Below are 21138 nucleotides of genomic sequence, written 5' to 3' on the forward strand. Positions count from 1 at the left end.
AAGTAGTATTTTTTTTCCTTCCCAGCTTCCAACCAAGGGTGAGCTCACGTTTTTGAATCTAGCTTATATGTGAAAACATTAGTTTTACATCCACTTGCAAAATTACAGGCACTTTTTCCTCTATCCCAATAGGAATGGGGCAAACAGCCAAGAAGTGTTTCACACTGGCTCTACATACTCCAAGAACCTAAAATAAGCAGGCCCTGACAAAATACCTGTGTATATACATAAATCACACCTTTTAGTGGCAAAACTGCTGAGCAGTAGCTAACAAGTTACCAGGAGCATGTTTTTCATAAATTAACTTTACTGCTCAGAACTCATGTTCACCAACTAGAATGCTCCAATTTCTGAACCATTGCATTACATGAAATTTGAGATATAAATGCATCACTGTACCACCATAAGGACATAATCCTTTACATACCCATCACTGTAAAGCCTTCTGGCTTATTACAGTAAATCACAGCCCTATTTTCATACCTCATTACCATTATGTATCTTTGTACTGACACCTGATGTTGCGTATAATCAGGTAAGAATTTCAAACCATACTTATAATCTAAATGAGTGCCTCATTATTTTAAATAACCCAGAAGGAAATGAGATTTGAGATGTAGCTGCAGAATTCACAGTTCACACATTCAGAAACACAGGTCCACCAAAAAGAAGTCATGGTCTCTAATTCATGACTGTGAACAGCAACAATCACACCTGCATACAGGAGCTTTGCAAGAATTTCATGGTTGGATTTTAGAAAGGATATTGCCAGTTCTGCAAAAACAACACAGTGTTGAAGCTGTTTAGTATGTTGTTAAAGATAAACTATGAAAGAAAAATGCGAGTACTGAATTTATTACCTGTATTTTGAAGAAAGAATAACAGCACCAATTGCATAAAGTTATAAAACACCAGTAATAAACATGTAAATAATCTTCAGCTTTGCATCACCAACAGAACACAGACATCTACAAAGAAATATATATATGTATACATGTAATATAATAAAACCATTCATTAGGGAACAAGAAACATCATGTTTTTGAACTATATAAAACAGCTGTACAGTGTGCACGCTGACGTTCCTGATCTCTCTAACCTTCCTGTCAGTCACTTCTCCCCATTGTCATTTACTTAACATAGTTTCGTCATTGTCCATGTGAGAACTCTAAGTGACCTTCTTGTACTTCTAAACTAAGTACTTATAGTGCATTTTGTCTCCATATATATACACACATGCATACATATACATAGTCACAGATGCACACATATATGTATGTGTGTATATATATGAAAAGAACACGCACACGTACACGCACACACGACAGATCTAAACAGCTCCTCCATCCTGTGCTCTTGAATGAGTGCTTAAAAAATCCCCACACGCTTTGTGAAGGGAAGAAAACTTGTTGATTGTGCAGATTGAAGTCATTAGAAGGTTTCATTCCTAACAGTCTGCAGCCATACACATCTGAATCACATGGTGGTATCCCATATGCTTGAAGAGAGTCTGTTGCAGGAAGTATCTTCTACCTTCTTCAGCAGTGTTGGCTTTTTACAAGGGGGTGGAGGTGGGGCTGTGATTCTTTGCTCAGTGTTGTGCAAGATTTGCTGCCAGTCTTCTCTCTCTTCACATAGCTTTCTCCTCCAATCTAGAAGCTCTTGCAGAGCTACACTCTCATTCTCTGAAAGTCTAAACTGATGAATAACCTGTTAGTGAGAAGGAAATGATAATAATAAAAAAGGTGGATAAGATTAATTTTCTCGGCAGTGTAAAATTGTAATGTTTGTGTTGAACAACACTTCACACAGGATCCTCTGCCTCTTTTGTCATGGATGCAAACCTGTGGGCAGGTCAGATTCAGGTCTTATTTTCTTATCTCCTGTGTAAAGAGCTCATTGACATGCATAATGACATATAAACAGTAATGACTTTCAGCAAAATAACCTTCCCTTGAAATCATGCGAGGTGTTTTAAATTGCCAAGCCCTGTGAGAGGAGAGAACTACCTTCTGCTCTCCATCCACTATTTGCAAGGGGCACCATGGCACATTGTAAGCTTTCTAGTAGAATGATAAAAAGAAATCCTGAGACTGCTAGAGCATGCCCAGGCTTAGCCATGTTAGATGGTGAGTGGCTGTGAGTGCTCCCATTGTAATATTTACAAATAAAGAAATAAATAGATGCATGTGGGTAGAGTTCTACACGTTTGCTGAGGGAAAGCTTGTATAATTTGTATTACAGCTGAGTGAGAGAAAACAGATCAAACATCTCTGTTAATAATTTGAGGAAACCTTGTCCTCCAAAAGGTTTTAAAATTTTGTGCTTAACTCTCTGCCCCTCATCCCCATTTATAATTCTTTACACTGAAAATAAAGACAATTACTGATTTAGGATTGTCTCGTTTCAATCGCATGTCTGAAAGTCATGGAACTGAAGTTGTATGAAGCAGATGTCAAAAATGAAAAAAATAGGAAAAACTCCTGTATGTCACCAAAGGGTACATGAACACAATCCTCTGAAACACACAAAACAGAATGCCTACGGTGATGAGTAGTCCGTATTTCTAACAACTTGGTCTTAAAACTCTTGTCATATATAATTGCTGCTCATATAATATCGTTATACTCACAAAATACTCCTTTACACAGAGCAAACAGCAGCTGTGGGAGGAGCAAGGTTTTGCCCCTAAGTGTAAATACCCAAACAGTCATAACCAAGAAACTATAACCTGTTTTGCTGCTTAGAATTAGTAATGCTACTTGTTGTAGATAGGGGTTATCCTTATAAGAGCTGAACCTTGTCTTCTTCCAAAGAATACATTAACAACCTAAAATGTAGTTTCGGTTGGTCTGAAACTACTTGTAAATCCACCTCGAAGCAGCCAAAAAGCTCTGTACTAGATTCATAATGCACCTAGAAGAAACTGTTCCGTCCAGTTTAACTCTTATTTTCCAATGGTTGGTTTGTTCAACTGAGTTTGAAGGCCTCATGACAGCACAAGTCCATGAAGTTATGAAGTCTATCTCACTGTCCTTTAAGACCTACTTAGCACCTATGCAGTACAGCAGCACCTAGAGCAGGTACTGAGAGCTATTCGCTTGGGGGTATTCTGTAGCAGAAGGGGCCTGTCTAGGGAATATAAACCATAATCCCACCTTAATGACTAATGGCCCATGGCCATTACCCTGCTACCTTCCGTATTAAGGACCCCACTGGGGCAACTATAAGAGACACCTATGACATGACTAAAATGCCCATACCTCATCTCACACACAACGGGCTCACGTGAGAAATATGGCTATTCTTGTCACAGTTGCATTTATACTCCTTGTCATAATGAGAGATGGCTTCATGTTAGTTACCATGATAAAGGAGTTGCTGTGCAGTGCCCTTAAATGCTCATGAGACACTATGCATGTGGTTGATTCCAGTTGCAAAGAGGGTTGAATGACACAAAGATCATTTTTGTCAGTGCTAGGCAACGAGGTTTGCAGGGTAGAAGACTTTGTTACTGCTTGTGGCTCTTGCTGTTCCTTCATGGAATCGCAGGCACCTGGGCTCAGGTGCTTACACAGGCTTTACACTGCAAGTGCAAGTGCAAGTCAGATCTTTCACACGTGCTGTCAGAGAAGGAACAAGCCCTTACATGAAAATGCCTGAAGATTGATGGGGAATCTGCTTAATTTCTGGTTGGCTGATACTTCAGAGATAGATGCATTAAACTATATAATGTTGTCATTGGTTGGTCCAGGCTGGCCAATGACGGGACAGACTTTCTCTCTAATTAGTCCCCTCCCTTTCCAGGAGAAAGGCTTAAGAAAAGAGATAAGAAGTTTGTAAGGCCTCTGTTGACTTAGGAAACTAAAACATTTTTAATAACAATAGAAAGATATTATATACAGAACAAGATGCAAACAAGTTTATATAGGTTCAGAACCGGTGCAGCGACAGGGGTGGGTGTGTGTGCACCCAAACTGTGGTTAAGGAAAAGCAGCAATAAAGGCTACTAGGCTGTTCAGGCAGCAGCATGTGGCACGGCTGGGCCAGGAGTGGCAGCAAGAGCAGTGTCTGTGGCGGTCTATGCGCATGGCAGGGCGCCTGGGAAGCGATGGCGGCAGTGCGGCAGGAGCACATGGAACAAAGTGATGGCAATGGTTGCGGCAGCCGGGACAGCACATGGAGCAGCAGGGTGGCACCAAGTGGTGGTAGCAAGGTGGCAGCAGTGCTGGGTGGTGGGAATTAAAAAAGAGATGAGGTCCCACCTGTGTGCCGTTTTTAAGGAAGCCCCAGGGGCCACCAAAAACCCCACAGCCAGTGAGATGAGCTGGCGTTATGGGAGGAATACACCATTGGCTGTTTGATGCATCCATCAAAGATAAACTAACCCTGTTTATCTCAAACCAGGACAAATGTCTGAATAAAACATATTATATTTTCAAGTAAAGTTGTAAATTCTGCATTTTCAAGGAAAAAGAAAAGGTAAGTGTTTTAAAGACTTTTTCTGCCCTCCCAACTGCATACCACTAGAAATCAGAAATCTCTTTACTTTTATGTTTACACAAAACTTCTCAGCAACTCAAAGGAAAATGAAATGATCCACAGAATATTGATAAAGGGATACCAGAGACTTCTTGTGTACCAAACCACATTACCTGGGTTGGTTTTTTTTTTTTTCCCTTCAGTGTGGGTAGGAAAGATTAGAAGACAAATGAAAAGTTTGTAATTGGAGACAATTTATTAAGAAAGACACATCAGGTATTTGTATCCTATAGAACAAGTGTATAGTTTGGGAGGCATTGCGGCTTACTGTGGCTAATTTCGATAGATTTTTGTGGGTTTAAATTATGGGCATAAGCCTGTTTAGAAAACAGATAGAAGGGAATCTAGTCTTCCTAATTTAGACACCTTACTAGCATCTAAATTTTAAGCATTTCAAGAACGTGTATTTGGCTTCTCAGAAAAGTGCTGGAACATACCAAAAGCAACCTGTGTTAGACGGTCATTGCAAGAGTTTCACATGAAGGAGTGTCAGGGATAAATAGTCAAAGACTATTCAGTGCCTGAACACTGGTAGATGAGTATACTTATAAGAAAACAGATATTTTGAAACTCCGTTGGATGTGCTCAGGTGTCAAAAGTTTGACAGCATGACTCTAACGAAGTACAGAGGAATTTTCAGTTTTGAAAGGTAGACAAAATATTTGAATTAGAGACAGCACCACTGCTATTCTAAGAATCATAAAGGCACACAGGGGCAGGCTGAAAAGTGAGTACATTTTGTCTGGGCAAAGCAATTGACAAATGCATCCTATTTATAGCTTATAGGCAATGAAGAACCTTTATTATACCAACCCTTCTTATCCAAGCTGTTAATTAATGTTGGGTCAGCAGTTTCACTATAGAGCTCCTTTTCCATTGTATAGTGGACAAAGGTTGGTCCAGTCCACAAGTAAGTGCACATCTTTTACTGCAATTTTTAAACAAGGATAGAAAAAAAAATCTCAAATCTTTATTTATTATGAGATTGATCTGGTAAGTAAACTGGAAAAACTTTGTATTTCAACCTGGATGAAGGACATGCAATGGAAAGGCAATGGAAATGAAAGGGGGGAAAATGAACAAGAAATGGCAGAGTTCTAAATGAATCAGTTAATTTGATTAGATCTATTTGAATAACATGATATCTTTTCTCTTTTCCATTCATGATTAGACCTGTGACAAGCTAAAGATTTATTATACATATTCATTATAGAAAAGATTTGCTGAATAATTTTACATGAACCACAATGTAAAACAGCAAGTTGTGTTTCATCATTATTATTCTATATCCCAAACAGGTATTTTGTGAAGGATGAGGTGTGTAGGATGTAATTGCTTTACTGGTCTTTTCAATGAACACTGAACAAACAACTTCAGCCATTAAAGGGGAAGAGATGATGCCAACTTTAGACCAGGATTTTTCAATGGTCAATCAGACATGGACAACACAGCATTTGGGCAAGACCCACAAAAACATACAGCGTTTGAATACCTAGCATTTAACAGCCCTGCCATCTGGTGGAAACACCATTCCTGTGCTTGGTATCCAAAGTCCTTACCAAACAAGTAAAATAGACCTGAAGTGTCATTGCCAGTGACACCCAAGAGAAGAGCGTGTGAGTATACCAAAGCTATTTATTGGAAACTGCAGTGGACTGAAGCAGCTAAACAGGACCCGTATTTTCCACTGCAAAATATGGCAAGATGAACAAAAGAAATTTATAATGAGCAGCCCAGGGAAAAGATCCCAGGATTCATTCCTCCCACCTCACAGCCCAAACTATCAGACTACAGAAGCGAGTCCTCTCTTCCTGGCACTACAGATTTTTGTTGGTGACAGAGCACCAGTGGGTCGGTTCCATGAGGAAACGCATGAAAGGGCTTTCACCATTATCTAGAGGTTAGAACGCACTGGGAAATTAGAAGATGTGGATTTAACATCTTGCACGTTACGAAGAGACTGAGTTCCAATACGCTGAGAGGACACTGCAGCTACAAGAGGTGGACTCTGAGTGCAAAGAAGGACTCTGCTTCCTGTGCTTTCTGCTGTCCGTGTATGATAAGTATACTAAAGCAAATCCTTCAGAATGAGTCCCTTGTGGTTTTAGCACACAAGAGATCGTGGAGACAGATCACTTTGGTTGTATGCTGGCAACCATGAAAATCTTAGACCATGATTTTGCCTACCAATTTACATACATTTAACTATGGCACAGTCATAGGGGAACAAGCCCCTGAACTGTCTTCTGGATTTAGGCTTCTAAATTCTGTCTAAATATCACTTTATGGCCTAAAGTAGACATGCCGGAATTCAACTTTGTCTTAGAATCAGGATGAGTTGCTATCAGATAACTCAATAAATTATTTTAATTATTCTCTTTTTTCTCAGCCTAGTTAAAAAGATCAGTGAGTTTTTAATTATGGAAAGTTGAAGGCTTCACATTTTTAAATCATTTGTGACAAAAGGTATGCCAGATAAAAAGATTAACAGATCCATTTAAGGTTAACTTCGAGTTATTTAGAGATTTGGCTCTAGAATCTCAGGAAATTCATTCTGCATTAAAAGATCAAATGCTCAACTTTACAGAGGATATTTTGTAACATTCAAAAGTAAGAAAGAGCTTATATTGTCTTTTTGTGTGTCAAGTGCAACACAGTCTTGATCATCAAGCTGTGGCTAAAGGACTCATTAAACTGCCTGTCAAACAGAGATTTAAGAATTTGCATTAGTAGAATCTTTTGAGTATTGCACCTAATTTTCTCTCTCCCTGACAAAAGGTAGGGCTCGCATTTTTTCCAAACGTGTGTATTGTACTCTAGCAATTTTTTTTTAATTTATGATTGCATTGATTTTTTTCTACTACTATTCACCACATAATGAAAATTAATATTTAATTATAGTCTTGGATGGTAAAACACAAATAATTTTCTTTGCACAAAAAGTAGCTCTGCATGTTTTATTACAGTTCTGTTTTTAGTTGCTTCTCTAAGTTTTAGTAAAATTCCTGAATATAGACATATAAGCAGAACAGAGAACAGATTTTTAAATCACAACACAATTAAAGGACAGGTACAGTGTGTAAACCCATACTCCTGAGACATTTGCATCAGGTAGCTAGTCCATATTTTCCTGTCAGAGAAACACTGCCATTTTCTTTAATAGTTTTGTCATTGTTGATGCTTTAAAGTTACTGTCAGTAGATGCTCACAATTAATTATTACAGCATTTTTATGTTTCTCTTACATTAGTATTTTAAACTGTTAGTAAAGTTGAGGTTCTGTTATGGAATCCATGGGGAGATTGTGAGTGTAGAACAGCAATGATTTTACCTTTCTAAAATTTGATCAGGATCTAAAGTGAATTATGCAATAAACATAAAATGATAAATTATCATATTTATATTAGGAATGGAACTGCCTTGACAAAACCCATGTTTTTAATCTTTTCCAGTTTGTAGGCTGCCTAAAAATGTAAGTGGAACCAACAGGTGACTGACGGTTATCTTTATTAGAGCCTTCAAAAGCAGTTCACAAACCCCAGTGGGTCTCCTGCAGATCATCAGTTTTAAAGAAAGTGACCAGGTTATTCTCAGCTCTCATCTCAAAATTGAAGAAACAATTTCATTCAATAATTCTGGAAATAATTCTTACTGTATGTGATTATTAGCAAGATCCACACATTTTTACTCAACCTGTGAGAGGCATGCACTTCTCACAAAAAATTAGAGATTCACCCCTAGAATCTCACAAAAATGTTTCTAATTCATTTTAATGGTTTCATCTTGCCCCATTTTCTTTTTGCATCTGATAAACCCCTATAGTAACTGATTCCAAACAGGCATGTCACATCTTTTTTCTAAACGACCGTGCAACCTCTCAAAAAATTCTGACCCTTCAGGTTCAAACAGATATGTTTGGTTTTTTCTGTGTTTACAAAAAAGCTTAAATCAGTAAAACATTGCTTTTCCACCAATTCTTAAATCAAGGAAAACCATCTGTCAGCCGATGTGTTATTTACCCATACAATGTTCATTTAAAGATATAAGGGGAAAGCGCTCAGTAAACCAAGGGTGTGTTAAGAAGCCTAGGCAATCATTCAACACAAATCAAATCAATATGTAAATGTGTGTTTGATTGGGAAACCTGCACTGGCTACGTAAGACCCCAGCAGGGAGGAGATAGCAGTTATGATAAATAGTTTACATGCTTCTAAACTCCAATTAAAAATCTTCAAATACAAATATGTCACTAGGATCCAAGCTGATTCGTGTGATTGTCTTGTCAATGCTGGTATGTACTTTTTTTTTTTTTTTGCAAGTGCAGACCTGTTGGACTTAATAACTTGATATGTGATATGGAACAATGAAGTGATTTTAGTTAATCATTCTTTTAAGTGATGATGTTTCTTTGTGTTGGAGCAATCTTACTATTCCAAAAATAAAACTGTCCAAATGGATGGCAAATGGGTTTATTGGAAAGGAGAAAATGGCAAAGACGACAGGTGCTCTGTCTGGTGTGAATTTGGAATTGCTCTGGAGGAAGTATGCCAGCTTAAACAGAGTTAAATGTGAGATCCGTAATTGAGATATAATTTTTTTTTCATTTGCTTTGTTCCAAACATGAAAATATGTTTTCTCTCTCAGTTAAAATGCCTTATTACATCAAAAGAATAAACTACCTTTCGAACAGGAGTTATATACATGACATACTAAAGGAAACCATAAAATTGGGGGTAATCTTAGAAGTAACTTTGTATTTAAAACAAAATTGAAAAGGGACTACATTTCTGAACAGAGTCCACAAGAATAAGGAAGAAATGCTCTCACTTCTGACAAGCATTTTTCAGCTGTCACTTATTTTTTGAGGAACAGATTCAATTTTCTTCCAAACACCGGTCATGGGGCAATGCTGGAAGCAGGATATTCTGACGTCAGAGACCACACAGGCACAGGCATTTTTGATTGCCCAGTTCAGCCTTCTGCTACCACATGGCATTTGGAAAATTTTCAAGCTTCATCCTAAAAAAAATGAATTCCGCTCTGCCTTGGTTTGGTTTTCTGAAAGGCTTTTCTAGAAACATTCATGACAGAAAAGTCCACTAAGGGTTACTACTACAAAATTAACTCTGCCTCCAGAAGGCCCTTCCTCACAGATCTGTAGAAACCGGCAAAAGATGCATCCTGCACACCTCCGTTTTCCTTTGGAAGCAGTACCTTCTTGTTTTTGTCAGAAAGAGACTCCTGGGCTACACACACCTTTGGTATGCCTCAGACAGAAGACTTCATATTCTTCATCTGACCATACTTGTATTTCTGGTGTAAGTTGTCTGATTTTCTCTCATACTCTGGAGATTTTCTGGTTTGAGTTTTTTTTCTGGGGGTAGGAGGGAGGGTGGGGGTTTTTATTATTATTATGTTTTGCAGGAGTACATTTTAGTAGCAAATTCAGGGCTCAGTTTTCTGCACTTTTGTACCTTTCCCCCAAGGAAGTAGTAACATGTCTGGGACCACAATATTCTCAGTTAGGTTAAACATCTTCCATACTGCTTGGAGGTATTTCAGCAAGCAACCAAAGACATTTTATCTTCGCAAATTAAAATCAGTACACAAATCCTGAGTATAGCTGTAATGTGCAATCTGGCAGCAAGTACTAGAACAAGGTAGGCAATGTTCGATAATATACGACAGCACACGTCAGGCACTCTGATTACCTGAGCTGGGAATACAGTTGGACAATCCTATGCATTCGAAACAGGGGTGTTTATTTATTAATGTTTATTTACATTTTATTTACTTATTTGGATCTTGCGGTTTTCAATTATTTATTTATTATTATTTGTTTTGGCTGAGTTTCTTTCAGCTCTAGATTTCTGCTATCAACTCAAAATGATGCCTTCCCAGATTGCCTAAAACATCAAAGAATATTGAAATATACTGTTCTTTTCTCTGAGGCAATATTTCTCCTTCCAGATAAACTGACTACACAATGCTCTTTAAAACCTTTAGAGCACCCTCTAAATTTGCCTCAGACACTTGAGAAAAAGATTATGTTCAGAACAGCAATTGTGCCTTTCTCAAGATGAGTTCTGAAAACAAGTCATTTGTCATAGAGATAAACCAGAACAGCCGATCTAACAATGCTGATCCCACTTTGTACATATCTAATGTTAATCTAACAAAAAAAAAAAATCTGAAAAACTGAATAATGTTGCTTCTTAATTGATCACTGCTGCTTTGTGGTATTAATGGAGATATTTCACTCAGCTGGTTAGAGACTAGGTTTTCCATAATGTTTTTGAAATAATCACAAAAACAATGATCAGCTCGTATTTGTTAATGTTGTGTATCATCCTTCCTTGTATAAAAACACTACACTTATGGTCAAACAACATTAGAGGCAAACACCACTTAATTTATGGTCTGTTAGCAGTCTAAATCTCTGCTGACCTACATGTATGTGGCAGTGCGTGACAGCAAGAGAATGAAGGGCAGAGGGACCAATTTATTCTCTCTCACACCAGGCACTTATGACAAAGTCAGAGGGAAGTTGCTCTCCACAGATGCTGTCAGTGGGGTAGCGGATCACATGCCCATTGAACTCACACGTGAAGCAGCCTTTTAAGGTGACCTGTTGGCCACTGTGACAGTGCAAGGGGAATAACTACACTCTTTAGCCAAACACCTGAGCTTAGGGAGGGCAGAGGGATGCTCAGGAGGTTTTGTTCCCTTTTCCTCAACAATCACAGCCTTCTATCAGGGGAAAATGCAATGAGGGTGAAGCAGTGGACACAGGAAAGGGGACTCAAGTATAGAGGAACCTGACTGTGGCATCCACTGGTTCAAAGAGGAGGATCTGCTTTTTCCCTTTGGGGGTCACAGCGGTCAGACCTAGAACATACTTGCTGAGAAGAGGGGCATGAGCCCTCCAAAAGCCCTTGATACAAAACCTCAAGGTATTATACTTACTGATGAATTCATACTATGCATTACTTCATACGATTTAATCTGTAAGACACATGTTTTTGACTGTCTTCCAAAAATGAAGCCACACTGTGTTATAAGACCTGTTTTTTGTCTGTGTGTGTGACATTACAGAGAGAATTCTTTGACATTACTGTCAAAACAATAAACAAAACAGAATTCAGGGGAATATACTGTTTCAGATCAATGATAAATATATAACATACTACGTCCTCTCTTGGATGTTATGTGTTTACAAAGGCGTTAGTGATTTTTAAATTATTATTATTATACCAGACTTGTTTGATTGCCACTTTTCGCTTTAAAGATGATCAAAGATTACTTCCAGCTAACAGACAAACACGACAGACATTAATAACGAATGTTAGATCCCAGTGTTTAGAATGGTGACAATGGGCGGTGGGTAGCAACACACTGCATTCTTGACTATCCGTTTTTCTAAACTTTTGAATAGTCAACAAAAGAAGTGATTGGCAACAAATATTAAATCAAGTAGGAACAAAGAAGGCCCTTGAGACTATAATGAATATGCAACTCTTTCTGAGGGAAGAGACTGCTGAAAGCAATGAGATTTCATGGAATAAGAGCTATGGCTTAAGCTGTAATGAAACAATAAATACATTCTTCACGAATATGAAAAGACATTTCCAATTTTTCATTGTCAGATGTTGGCTTCTATATTACTGCAATCTGCCAACCTGCACTATGGGGTTTAAACAAAATAGAAGAGATAAGACTGCAGATTTTTTAATATAACAATATGTGAAAAAATAACAATCATTTTTTATCTTACCTCTGAGCATGTAACAGATAAAACATGATTCAGAAGTGAGTAACCAAAATCTTACGCCGGGCTGTATTGTATGTCTGATATTACTTGACCTATTAGGATGGCAAACTGCTTGCTTATTTGCGTCTTTTTCTGGGAATATTTCCATAGGACACTGAATGCGTGTGACATCATCTGATTACAAATAAGCCAACATTCATTCATTAGAAAGCTAAACTGCACAAAGAGGCTTCGCACCTTTTAATGGAACATTTTCTAACTTTCTTCTTAGATGAAGCTTCAGGAGATCATGGTTGCAAACTAACTTGCATAGAAAGCAACCCTATAAATGTAGGAGGATTATTACAATTATTTTTATTTTATGGAACATAAAAGATCCCACTGGTATGTCAAAACTTTCTACTTTTTTAGTCCTTAGTCCCTCTCTCTTTACGCCACCACTCTATGCTATATCCTTGGTTCTTTCTCTCCTGTTTTTCTTATCTTCCTTTCAGTTGTTTTTCTCAGTTCTCTCTTTTTTTTTTTTCTTCTCTCTGGCTCTTCCTTCTTTCCTCTTTCTAATCCCTATTCCATTTTGTTATTTGCCATCTCTCTCAGTATTTTTTCTTCCAACCTTGCTTCTCTGAATCATCCTTTATCTGGTGCTTGTTTTACTCCCCACTCCCACCCTACACACACACTTAATATCACTCTAGTTCTTAAGCTGCCCCTCAATTCCCATCTGTTCATTAACTCCAGGTTGTCCATCTTATCCTGTTACAGAAAGACCACATTGCTTCTTGCTGCCCACATAGGAAACAAGGAGTCTTTTAGCTGACCTGCTCTTCTTCATTCCACTACATCTTTCTCACATCACATCCCACTTTGTAGTGAATGTTAATAACAACTCTAAAATATTTTTACCAAAATTAAAAAAAAAAATACAGTCCTGGATCTGTGAATAAGAAGAAGACAAGCCTGATTAGCTTTTGTGTGAGGTGTCAAAGATACAGTCTTGCTTTTGTGGACTCTTTCATCTTGCTGCTGTTCAAGACATTCCAGAGAACTTATGTATTTCTGCACTCTTTATGCTCTACCTTTTAAACATACACGCTCATAGGAGCTATCAAGAACAGAGGAAGCAAGAAATACAGTCTGGAGAAGAGAGCCCATTGGACTGGCTAAGGAACTGAGAAATGTGAAAGAAAAAGTGCACAGAGGTAATTTTTTAAAGCTTTTTTATTTTGGAGGACTTTTTGGTTTTCGACCCTGCTATGCAATTTCAATGTTTGTGGAGCCTCCAATATGCTTTGGGGTCAGTTCCTGGAGTGTAACTGAATAGAAACCATTTCTAGTCATAACAAAATTTTCTATTTAAGCAAGATTATGGCAAAAATGATCAGAAGAAATATCTCTTCCATTTTGGTGGTTTCTTTGCCTCTGAAAGGAAATTATGGGATAAGAATTCAAGACCACAGATCCAGGTGCACTGGGAAATCCCAAACTATTTAAACAAATCTCCCACACAATTTGAAATAATAAGCATTTAATTAATTTTAAATTAGTAATTTTAATTCAAGTTTGGAAGAGGAAGTTTCCTAGTTTTATGCTGTTCATAGTTTCATGTTCAGGGAGCAAGAGGCGCAGTACAGCTGCCAAAAGGTTTTGTGTAGGAGCTGAGTTAGATACAGTCCTTGCAGCTTATATATGTGGGCTTAGTTGCTAAGAGCAGAGTAGGTTTTCTTGTAAGGGTGGATTAGGATATTTGCTTCTTGCAGTACCATTTTACTGTAGATTTCGGGTTTACATTTTGAAGATTTCCTTGACTAGAATGTTTTGGTTTACAAGGAAAGCACAAAACACGTGGAAGCTGGTGTGCTGGGCTGGTGAAAATAATATGCATGGTTTTTTGCTAAAAGTTTAATAAAGGTCTACTATCGGAACAAACTAAAACACCTGAAACTTCTTGATAACTTGTTTAAACCCCAGAATCATAGTTCAGTTTTCATCTTCATAGAGGATGAAGATGATGCTACAGTGTTATATCAGATGTTGGGTTCTTTATGTTTTATGTTTGCAACCTATAGATAACAGTCACTTGGAAATCTACAACCATACAGCCACAGAACAATAGGAAGGAAAAGGTAATTGTTAAAAAATCCCCATGTACTTTTTTGTTCTTTTAACACGGAAGACTTCTATTTCTTTTGATTTAACTTCTATCATTTCTGATGAAACAAAAATCGAACTTTATTTTTAAAACTCTTCCCCCATTTTCTAGTAGAAGAAAGTAGAATTTTGTTCCATAACTTTGAAGTGACAATTATTTTGTTCATCTTTTAACAATTTCTTCAATTATTGACCTTTTTCATTCTGATAAAAATTGACCTTTATGTAACCATTGTCCTAGAAAAGTGGCATTTATGGTCACCTGTGAACTTTTTTGTTTGGTTGTTTTTTTCCAGCAGACTTGACTTTAGAGATAGTTAACTTGCCAAGTTCACATCTGCATGATATTTTGTACTTCCAAAAGCGTTACTTAGAAGATTGATCCTTATGATGCATGTGGATGGATACTGAGCTGAAGAATTTGCTCTCTGAAGTGTGTAGGTTTTCAGTGTGCAGGAAGTATCAGGCAGTGATGCAGGTAATTATCACCTGATGTGACAACATGATGGTACTATAACCCACAATGCCTAAACTTTAGTTGGATGTATATGAGCCTTGAGATCCTGAGATAAAAATGAAATTAACTCCTGTCACTTCAGTAAGGAACTAGCAGGGAGATATTTTAAAAACTCATAAATATTAGAAGTCCCTGAAAGCTAATGAACCAGTTTCCTTTAGATGAAATGACAGAGTGTCTGCCAAGAAATCCGAGGACCCAGTCTATATTTCTCTCTCTAAAGCAATTAGTCAATCACTACCTTCACAGATCTGTGAAACAATCTGTCCCATTTCATACATCTCTGCAAGAATTACTTTAAAGTGATAAGGTTACTGCAGTGAAGCCCAGCAAAGACTTTAACAATAGGGTTGTATGCTGCTAGAGTCACCAGCAGCATGGTAGGAAATGCCAGCTGTAATTAAAAACAATCATTTTCAAATATATGCCATGCTTTTGAAATGGTGAGGAATGCTTTTTACAGTAAGGATTCTCAGCCCTATGAGCATAGACTTTTTTTAAGGTTTTTTTTGCAGAGGTTTGGAGTTTTTGGGGGGTTTTGGGGGGGTGGGGTTGGATTTGGTTTGGTGGTTTGGTTTTTTTTGAGGAAGATTTTTTCTTTTTCTTTTGGCAGCACCACTTTGGAAGATGTTTATTCATTAAGGCAAATTTTTCAAAAATCACGGAACTGCAGGTTTCTTCTCTGAACTTGTCACACTTCTTATCGAGCTTGCATTTAAGGATTGTCCCTGCATGTAATTCTGAGTACATGACACGGAATCTATTTTAAAGATTTGTGAAGCACTTTGGCAAAACATCTGTTTACTCAAAAGTGACATTTCAAAGTACTGAATTGAAATTGTGTTCAGCTTTTGGCAAGTAGTTTTGGAAAAAATCAAAAATGCACGTTTGTAAATGGTTGAAGACTTGCTTCTAAAATAAAGCATTTAAATGTTGCAAACTAATTTCTCGTAAGGATACAGTTTCCACTTGCAAAGATATGAAGATGATAATGGTTCCCTTATACCTAGGTCATTTAACTCTCCATGTACTGCACTGTAGTAATAAAAACATTGTTCCTCCCTGATACCAGGCAAGCATTTTAGCAACAAAGGTTCTCCAGAACAAAAAAAGTGTCTCACTGTGAGGTTTATAACTGGAGCAGTGTCTGGGACTTGGAGTTTTCATTCACTAGAGAGGGCTCTTTGGCCACTCTCATGCCTAGTAAGTATTTGGTTGATGATTGTTAAAAAATGTAATAGAGGCAACTGGAAACATTGGTGCCAGTTGTCTTCATAATCCCATATCCTCACCCACTATACCGAGGAGATAGTAGACCTGTAAGTATTTTTCCACCATATAGTCAAAGTACATTTTGAGAGTCGGAGAGGCATGGTAATGGTAAAGATTTGTTACTGTGTGCAAGATGGGTATGTGCTTATGTGTGCCAGAACAGCTCTGGCCAACCTCATTTATGTATCTGAAGAGATCAGTGTAGTGCCAAGTGCTCTCTTGGCACAAGTTTTCAACTCAGAATAGGTGCTGTAGGTACACCTGTACTTTGGACAGTGAGGCAAAAAGCCAAAAAGTGAAAACTTTTGTACTAGCTTGCTCACATATTTACTCAGTTAAAACTTACTGTTTTCCAAAGTTACATTAAAGGCTGAATATGATGTTGAATGTTGAATCTCACTCCTGCTGGAGTCAACGGCCAAACATTCATTCACTTGGTTAGCGCCAGTACTTTGTTGTAATGAAATGTCAGCTGTGCCCCACAGACAAGAAGTAGCTTTTAAATGTGATCAAGCACTTCCCTTACCTTCTGTTTAAATAGTTTGGAAACTGTAGCATTGGTTAATGAAAGGTTTCTTTTTAAGAAATTTCTCTCAGCTGCAACACATTTTATCTTTGAATGGTATTTGGCTTTACCCTAAAATTCTTTTCGTCATCTCAGTTAAAAAAAATGACTCAGGAGTATCCTTTTGGAAAAGTGTACTGAAGACACGATGCAATATACTAATGCCATTTAAGTGAAAGAAAATAAGATTTATTGAGTGCCATCATGCCTGAATTGGCTACTTAGAAAGTAAAGTGTTTCATAGTATATATGAAATGCTGAAGAGACGAATGAAGAAAAATATTATGACAAATTTTATTCCTTTTTGTTCACTTGAAGTACATCGAACTTAATTCTGTGTTGTTATTTTAAAGTGACATCAACTAAACATAGATTTTAAAATAACCAAAGTGCAAGCTTCATACTACCTCACTACCTGCCACTGTTTTAATTGATGGAAATTTTGATTTTAATTTTTACTTACTGTTATATGTTCAAAAACAGGGAAGAAAAACAGTGACTGCTTTTAAAGTCTTCACCGCTTTCATCAACAAAAGGTTGCTATAATTATGCATTTAATCCTATGAAGTTCATTATCATGCAACTCTTTCTGTTTAAATGCATATCTCGAGAGAGATGTCTTGGTCCTCTCAGGGTTAAGAGGCCTATCTTCTGCCTGAAAATAGCATCCTTACAACCAGCCACAGTAAGTTCCATAAACTCTCCATTCTACTATGAGAACATTTCAGGATGATTATCCTCTCAGCAAAAAAAGTTAAGAGTAAATTCATTATTGTCTTTAGCTCAACACATCCCTGTTAAAGAAGTCTGCATTTTTCAATGCCAACATACAAATCTAAATCAAGACAAGTTTCAACGTGCAGCTACTATGATTTTTTTTTTAATCTTTTACTGGTTCTAGTAGATTGTCAATGAAATATTTACCTGACTAGTGTGGCTCTCTCTGTGTCGTTGAATCGATGAGCCTGCTGTAGTGCTGGCCGACAGTCTTGAATATTCATTTTCTTCTGGTAAACCTAAAGTAGAACAATACCAATTTACAATCAGACATTTATTTGTTGGCTGATTTCAGCACGAGAGTCAAAAGACCTTGAAAAGTTTTACTAAAAAAGAATTTTAAAAAAATCACACATTTCCTGGATATTTACTGTTTACATGCTTGACAAATTATCATTTACCAGGTATGAATAGCATCATAGGCATGCAAGCTGTTTTACAGAAGGAGCAGTTGTACTGAAAGAGCCTACAAATAGCATATCACATACACACTGGCCAGGGATTCCTCCTGCAATGTGGAAATCCCTGGCTCCTTTCTACCGCAGAAGCAATGCAAAGGGGATGGAAAACAGGCCCGCGGTCTGCTCTCAAATTAACGTCTCTAGGTCACATGGGAAGTGGATAGTAGGTCCAGGACTTACAATTCTATCTATCTCCTCAATACAGAGGTGTTTCTTCTAATTTGTGTACTTATTGTGCAGTCTCCATGTGGGAATTAGCTGCCCAAAATCTAGCTGTGTAAAAACCAGTCACCCAGTGTAAAAGAGCCAGGTATTCTCCCTCTGGAGTCAAGAGAACAAACGCCTCTGTGCAGTGATCCTAGAATGAGGCTCACTGCTGGTGCTTCCCCACCTCTTCTGCCTGAGTGGGAAGACCACATAGTGCTACAGAGCATCTGAAAGGCGGGATGAGGGGAACCAAAGGCAGAAGCAGAAACACTGAGTCCACGAATGGTGTTATTAAGCCGCTCATAAAGTAGAATCACAGACACCATGGTAAGTCTAGTATCCAGCAATTTTGGCATTTCTTTGTATAGCATATACCCCAAATTTTCATGCTACTATGGCATCCATAAACAGCACATCATTGCTCCTTCTTTGGACAATTGAACAGAGTTAGCTACCGTGAGAAGAGGATTCATCCTGGTAAGAGATATGCACGTTGAACTGTTCTCGGTAATCATCTAAGATTTACTAACTAGAAATGGAAAACGCCCAGTCTGAAGTATTTGTTTAATAGTAGGCATCTACTTTTTGTGTGGTTAAGACTAGGTAAGGTGATTCTGGGCCTAGATATGTACTTTTAAAAAAGAAAAAATGAGGCAAGCTGCACTTTTTGCATATTATACACAACATACACAGAATCATGATGGAAACAATTCAAAGTTCAAATGCAATGAATCATAAACTACTTACAGGAGGATTATGTATTGCACTAGACATAGTTCTATTTCATGCTCATGTTCAGTTCCTTCTTCAATCACGAAACTGGCATAGAAACACACTGTGAAACGTGCTTTTCCAACCTTCTATTTTCAATATTAAAAATGTGATTTTTTTTATTTTGATAAGTGAGCATTAACTCTTAACATGGTTGCTGATACATGATTTAAATCATGAAAATATAAATTGCATGAATAATCCCATAAAATAACATAATTTTGCAAGATAAATAGAACGAGAATTTTAAAGAGAAGGGATGATCATCATTCCTTTTTGGCCTCTCTACCCTGCTTTTAGTTTCCCCCTTGTAATGGTGAATCTCCACAGCTTTGTAACTAGGAACAGCTGGGTTTTTAATTTGTCCTTCAGAATAAAGCTTGAGTGTTCATAAATATGGATCTTTTCTACATCTTCAAATCATCTGATTTCCTCTGGACACACACAGGCAGTGAATAAGGTGGAACGCCTGCTTGCAGCTCAGGAGCCAGGTCAAATCGTGTGAGAATTCAGCTTTTTAGTCCTTTTCTGCCTGGTGCAGTGATTTGAACTATGTCTTGTTTTGAGGTGGAGTTATCACTTTTTGAACCTGGTCCATGATATAGTAGGTGTGTACTGGGGCAAGGTCTACAGTACACTAGGCTTGTAAAATACAAGTAAGTTACCACTATTCCTCTCTTGCTACATCAAATTTCCTGTCCTCCAACTTAAAATTTGCCATCAGCAAAATCATGTCCAGGTTTTGTCAACACAAAAAAAATCCCTTTTTTTCAAATTATTTTCTAAACTAATAATTTATTCACATGGATTCAGTTTGGATACTCACTAAGTAATATAAAATTACCCATATTTTAATGCAAAATGCCTTTTTAAACTAGGTGTTATTAATTTAATTCAAATAAAAGATATAATGTAAAATATTTGCATGATTCTAGACCAGCATAAATGAATGATAATACTTTCCTACATGTTGCCCAGCAGCATGTTTTGAAAAATATGTTGCTTTTACACCTTATTTGTACACTTTAGGATCTACTGTCCATGACAGCCTTGAGCTAAGAGTAAGTTTATCAATGATTTTGTGATTATTTCTATGAAAAGCACTTTGATAAGAGGTCTTATCAAACAGAATAAAGTTTCGATATACAGCAACTGCACATCTTCATAGACATGGCAAGCAGAGGCTTGGAGGAGTTTGGAAAGAAAAATGGAGTAGTTGATTACTTTCTGAGAGTTTTTCCTTTATCTAGTAAATATTAGGATACCACACTGCACACTGAATAAGACCTTGCTTAATTCAGCACAAGGTTGGAAGCATCAGTTTAGCAGGGACAGGAGCAGAACTACAAGAACATAAGTTAATCAGGGGTTCAGGCTGGAGCACAAATTATACAATCATCTGAATTGCGCTTTCTTTGTTGTTCTCAAGTTACCAAAAGTAAGCCTAATTTGGCAATTTCGGGGAAAAATTGTGCTTGCTAACATTATTATTGCCATTATATGTGGTGGTGAAAATAGCAAGGAATATGATTCAACCAATAATCTCTAACTGGAGAACTTAAGTGAAAGAAATACATTCAATTTTTTTTTCATATAATCAAGACTACAGCCTTGCCCCAAGCAATAGGTGTATTCAAACTAGAAACCAAATCCCACACCCACTTACTCCCTGTAATGTCTTTTCTATATTGCTTCAAAAGAAGATCCCATGCTCCCTGATCTTCTTCCTCTATTTCCTATTTCCCGTTTCTGCCCTCTTAGATACTGCTCTTAGGATCCTTCAGATAAATAGCTTGCATCTCAGATGTTGAGATCTATATCACTGGATGTCTAGAAGTGGTTCTGTGGTTCCACAGAACCTCCAATCTCATAGGCTCTGCTACCCCTCAACTGGAGACCCTGTACCTCCTGGCCTCCAACATCCATATTTGCAAAAGAGCAGCCATACCACAGAGTCTCCAGGTCTTTGAAACTGTGGCCACACATCCTTCCCCAAACCTTCTACCTTCCTCCATGATTCTGCATTCACACACAGGCTGGATCTACTGATCCAGCTCCACTTGACAGATTGACTGCTATAGTGTGAAAGATGCATCAGCAGGGAAGGG

General features: G+C 37.6%; 1 protein-coding gene across 1 annotated transcript in view; it reads right to left on the reverse strand.

Annotated features, from left to right (window-relative positions):
- Positions 1 to 1476: 1476 nt before the first annotated feature.
- LOC104497709 (unconventional myosin-XVI-like) overlaps positions 1477 to 21138 on the reverse strand; it is a gene marked incomplete at its 5' end in the record, with an annotated part of 50368 nt that continues 30706 nt past the window's right edge. The window contains 2 exons of the mRNA XM_010140990.1: positions 1477 to 1710; positions 17739 to 17830. Of these exons, the coding sequence (XP_010139292.1) occupies positions 1477 to 1710; positions 17739 to 17830 (326 nt within the window). The remainder of the gene's footprint in view (positions 1711 to 17738; positions 17831 to 21138) is intronic.

The sequence above is a fragment of the Buceros rhinoceros genome, unplaced genomic scaffold (genome assembly GCF_000710305.1).
Source record: "Buceros rhinoceros silvestris isolate BGI_N320 unplaced genomic scaffold, ASM71030v1 scaffold6918, whole genome shotgun sequence".
Classification (NCBI taxonomy): domain Eukaryota; kingdom Metazoa; phylum Chordata; class Aves; order Bucerotiformes; family Bucerotidae; genus Buceros; species Buceros rhinoceros.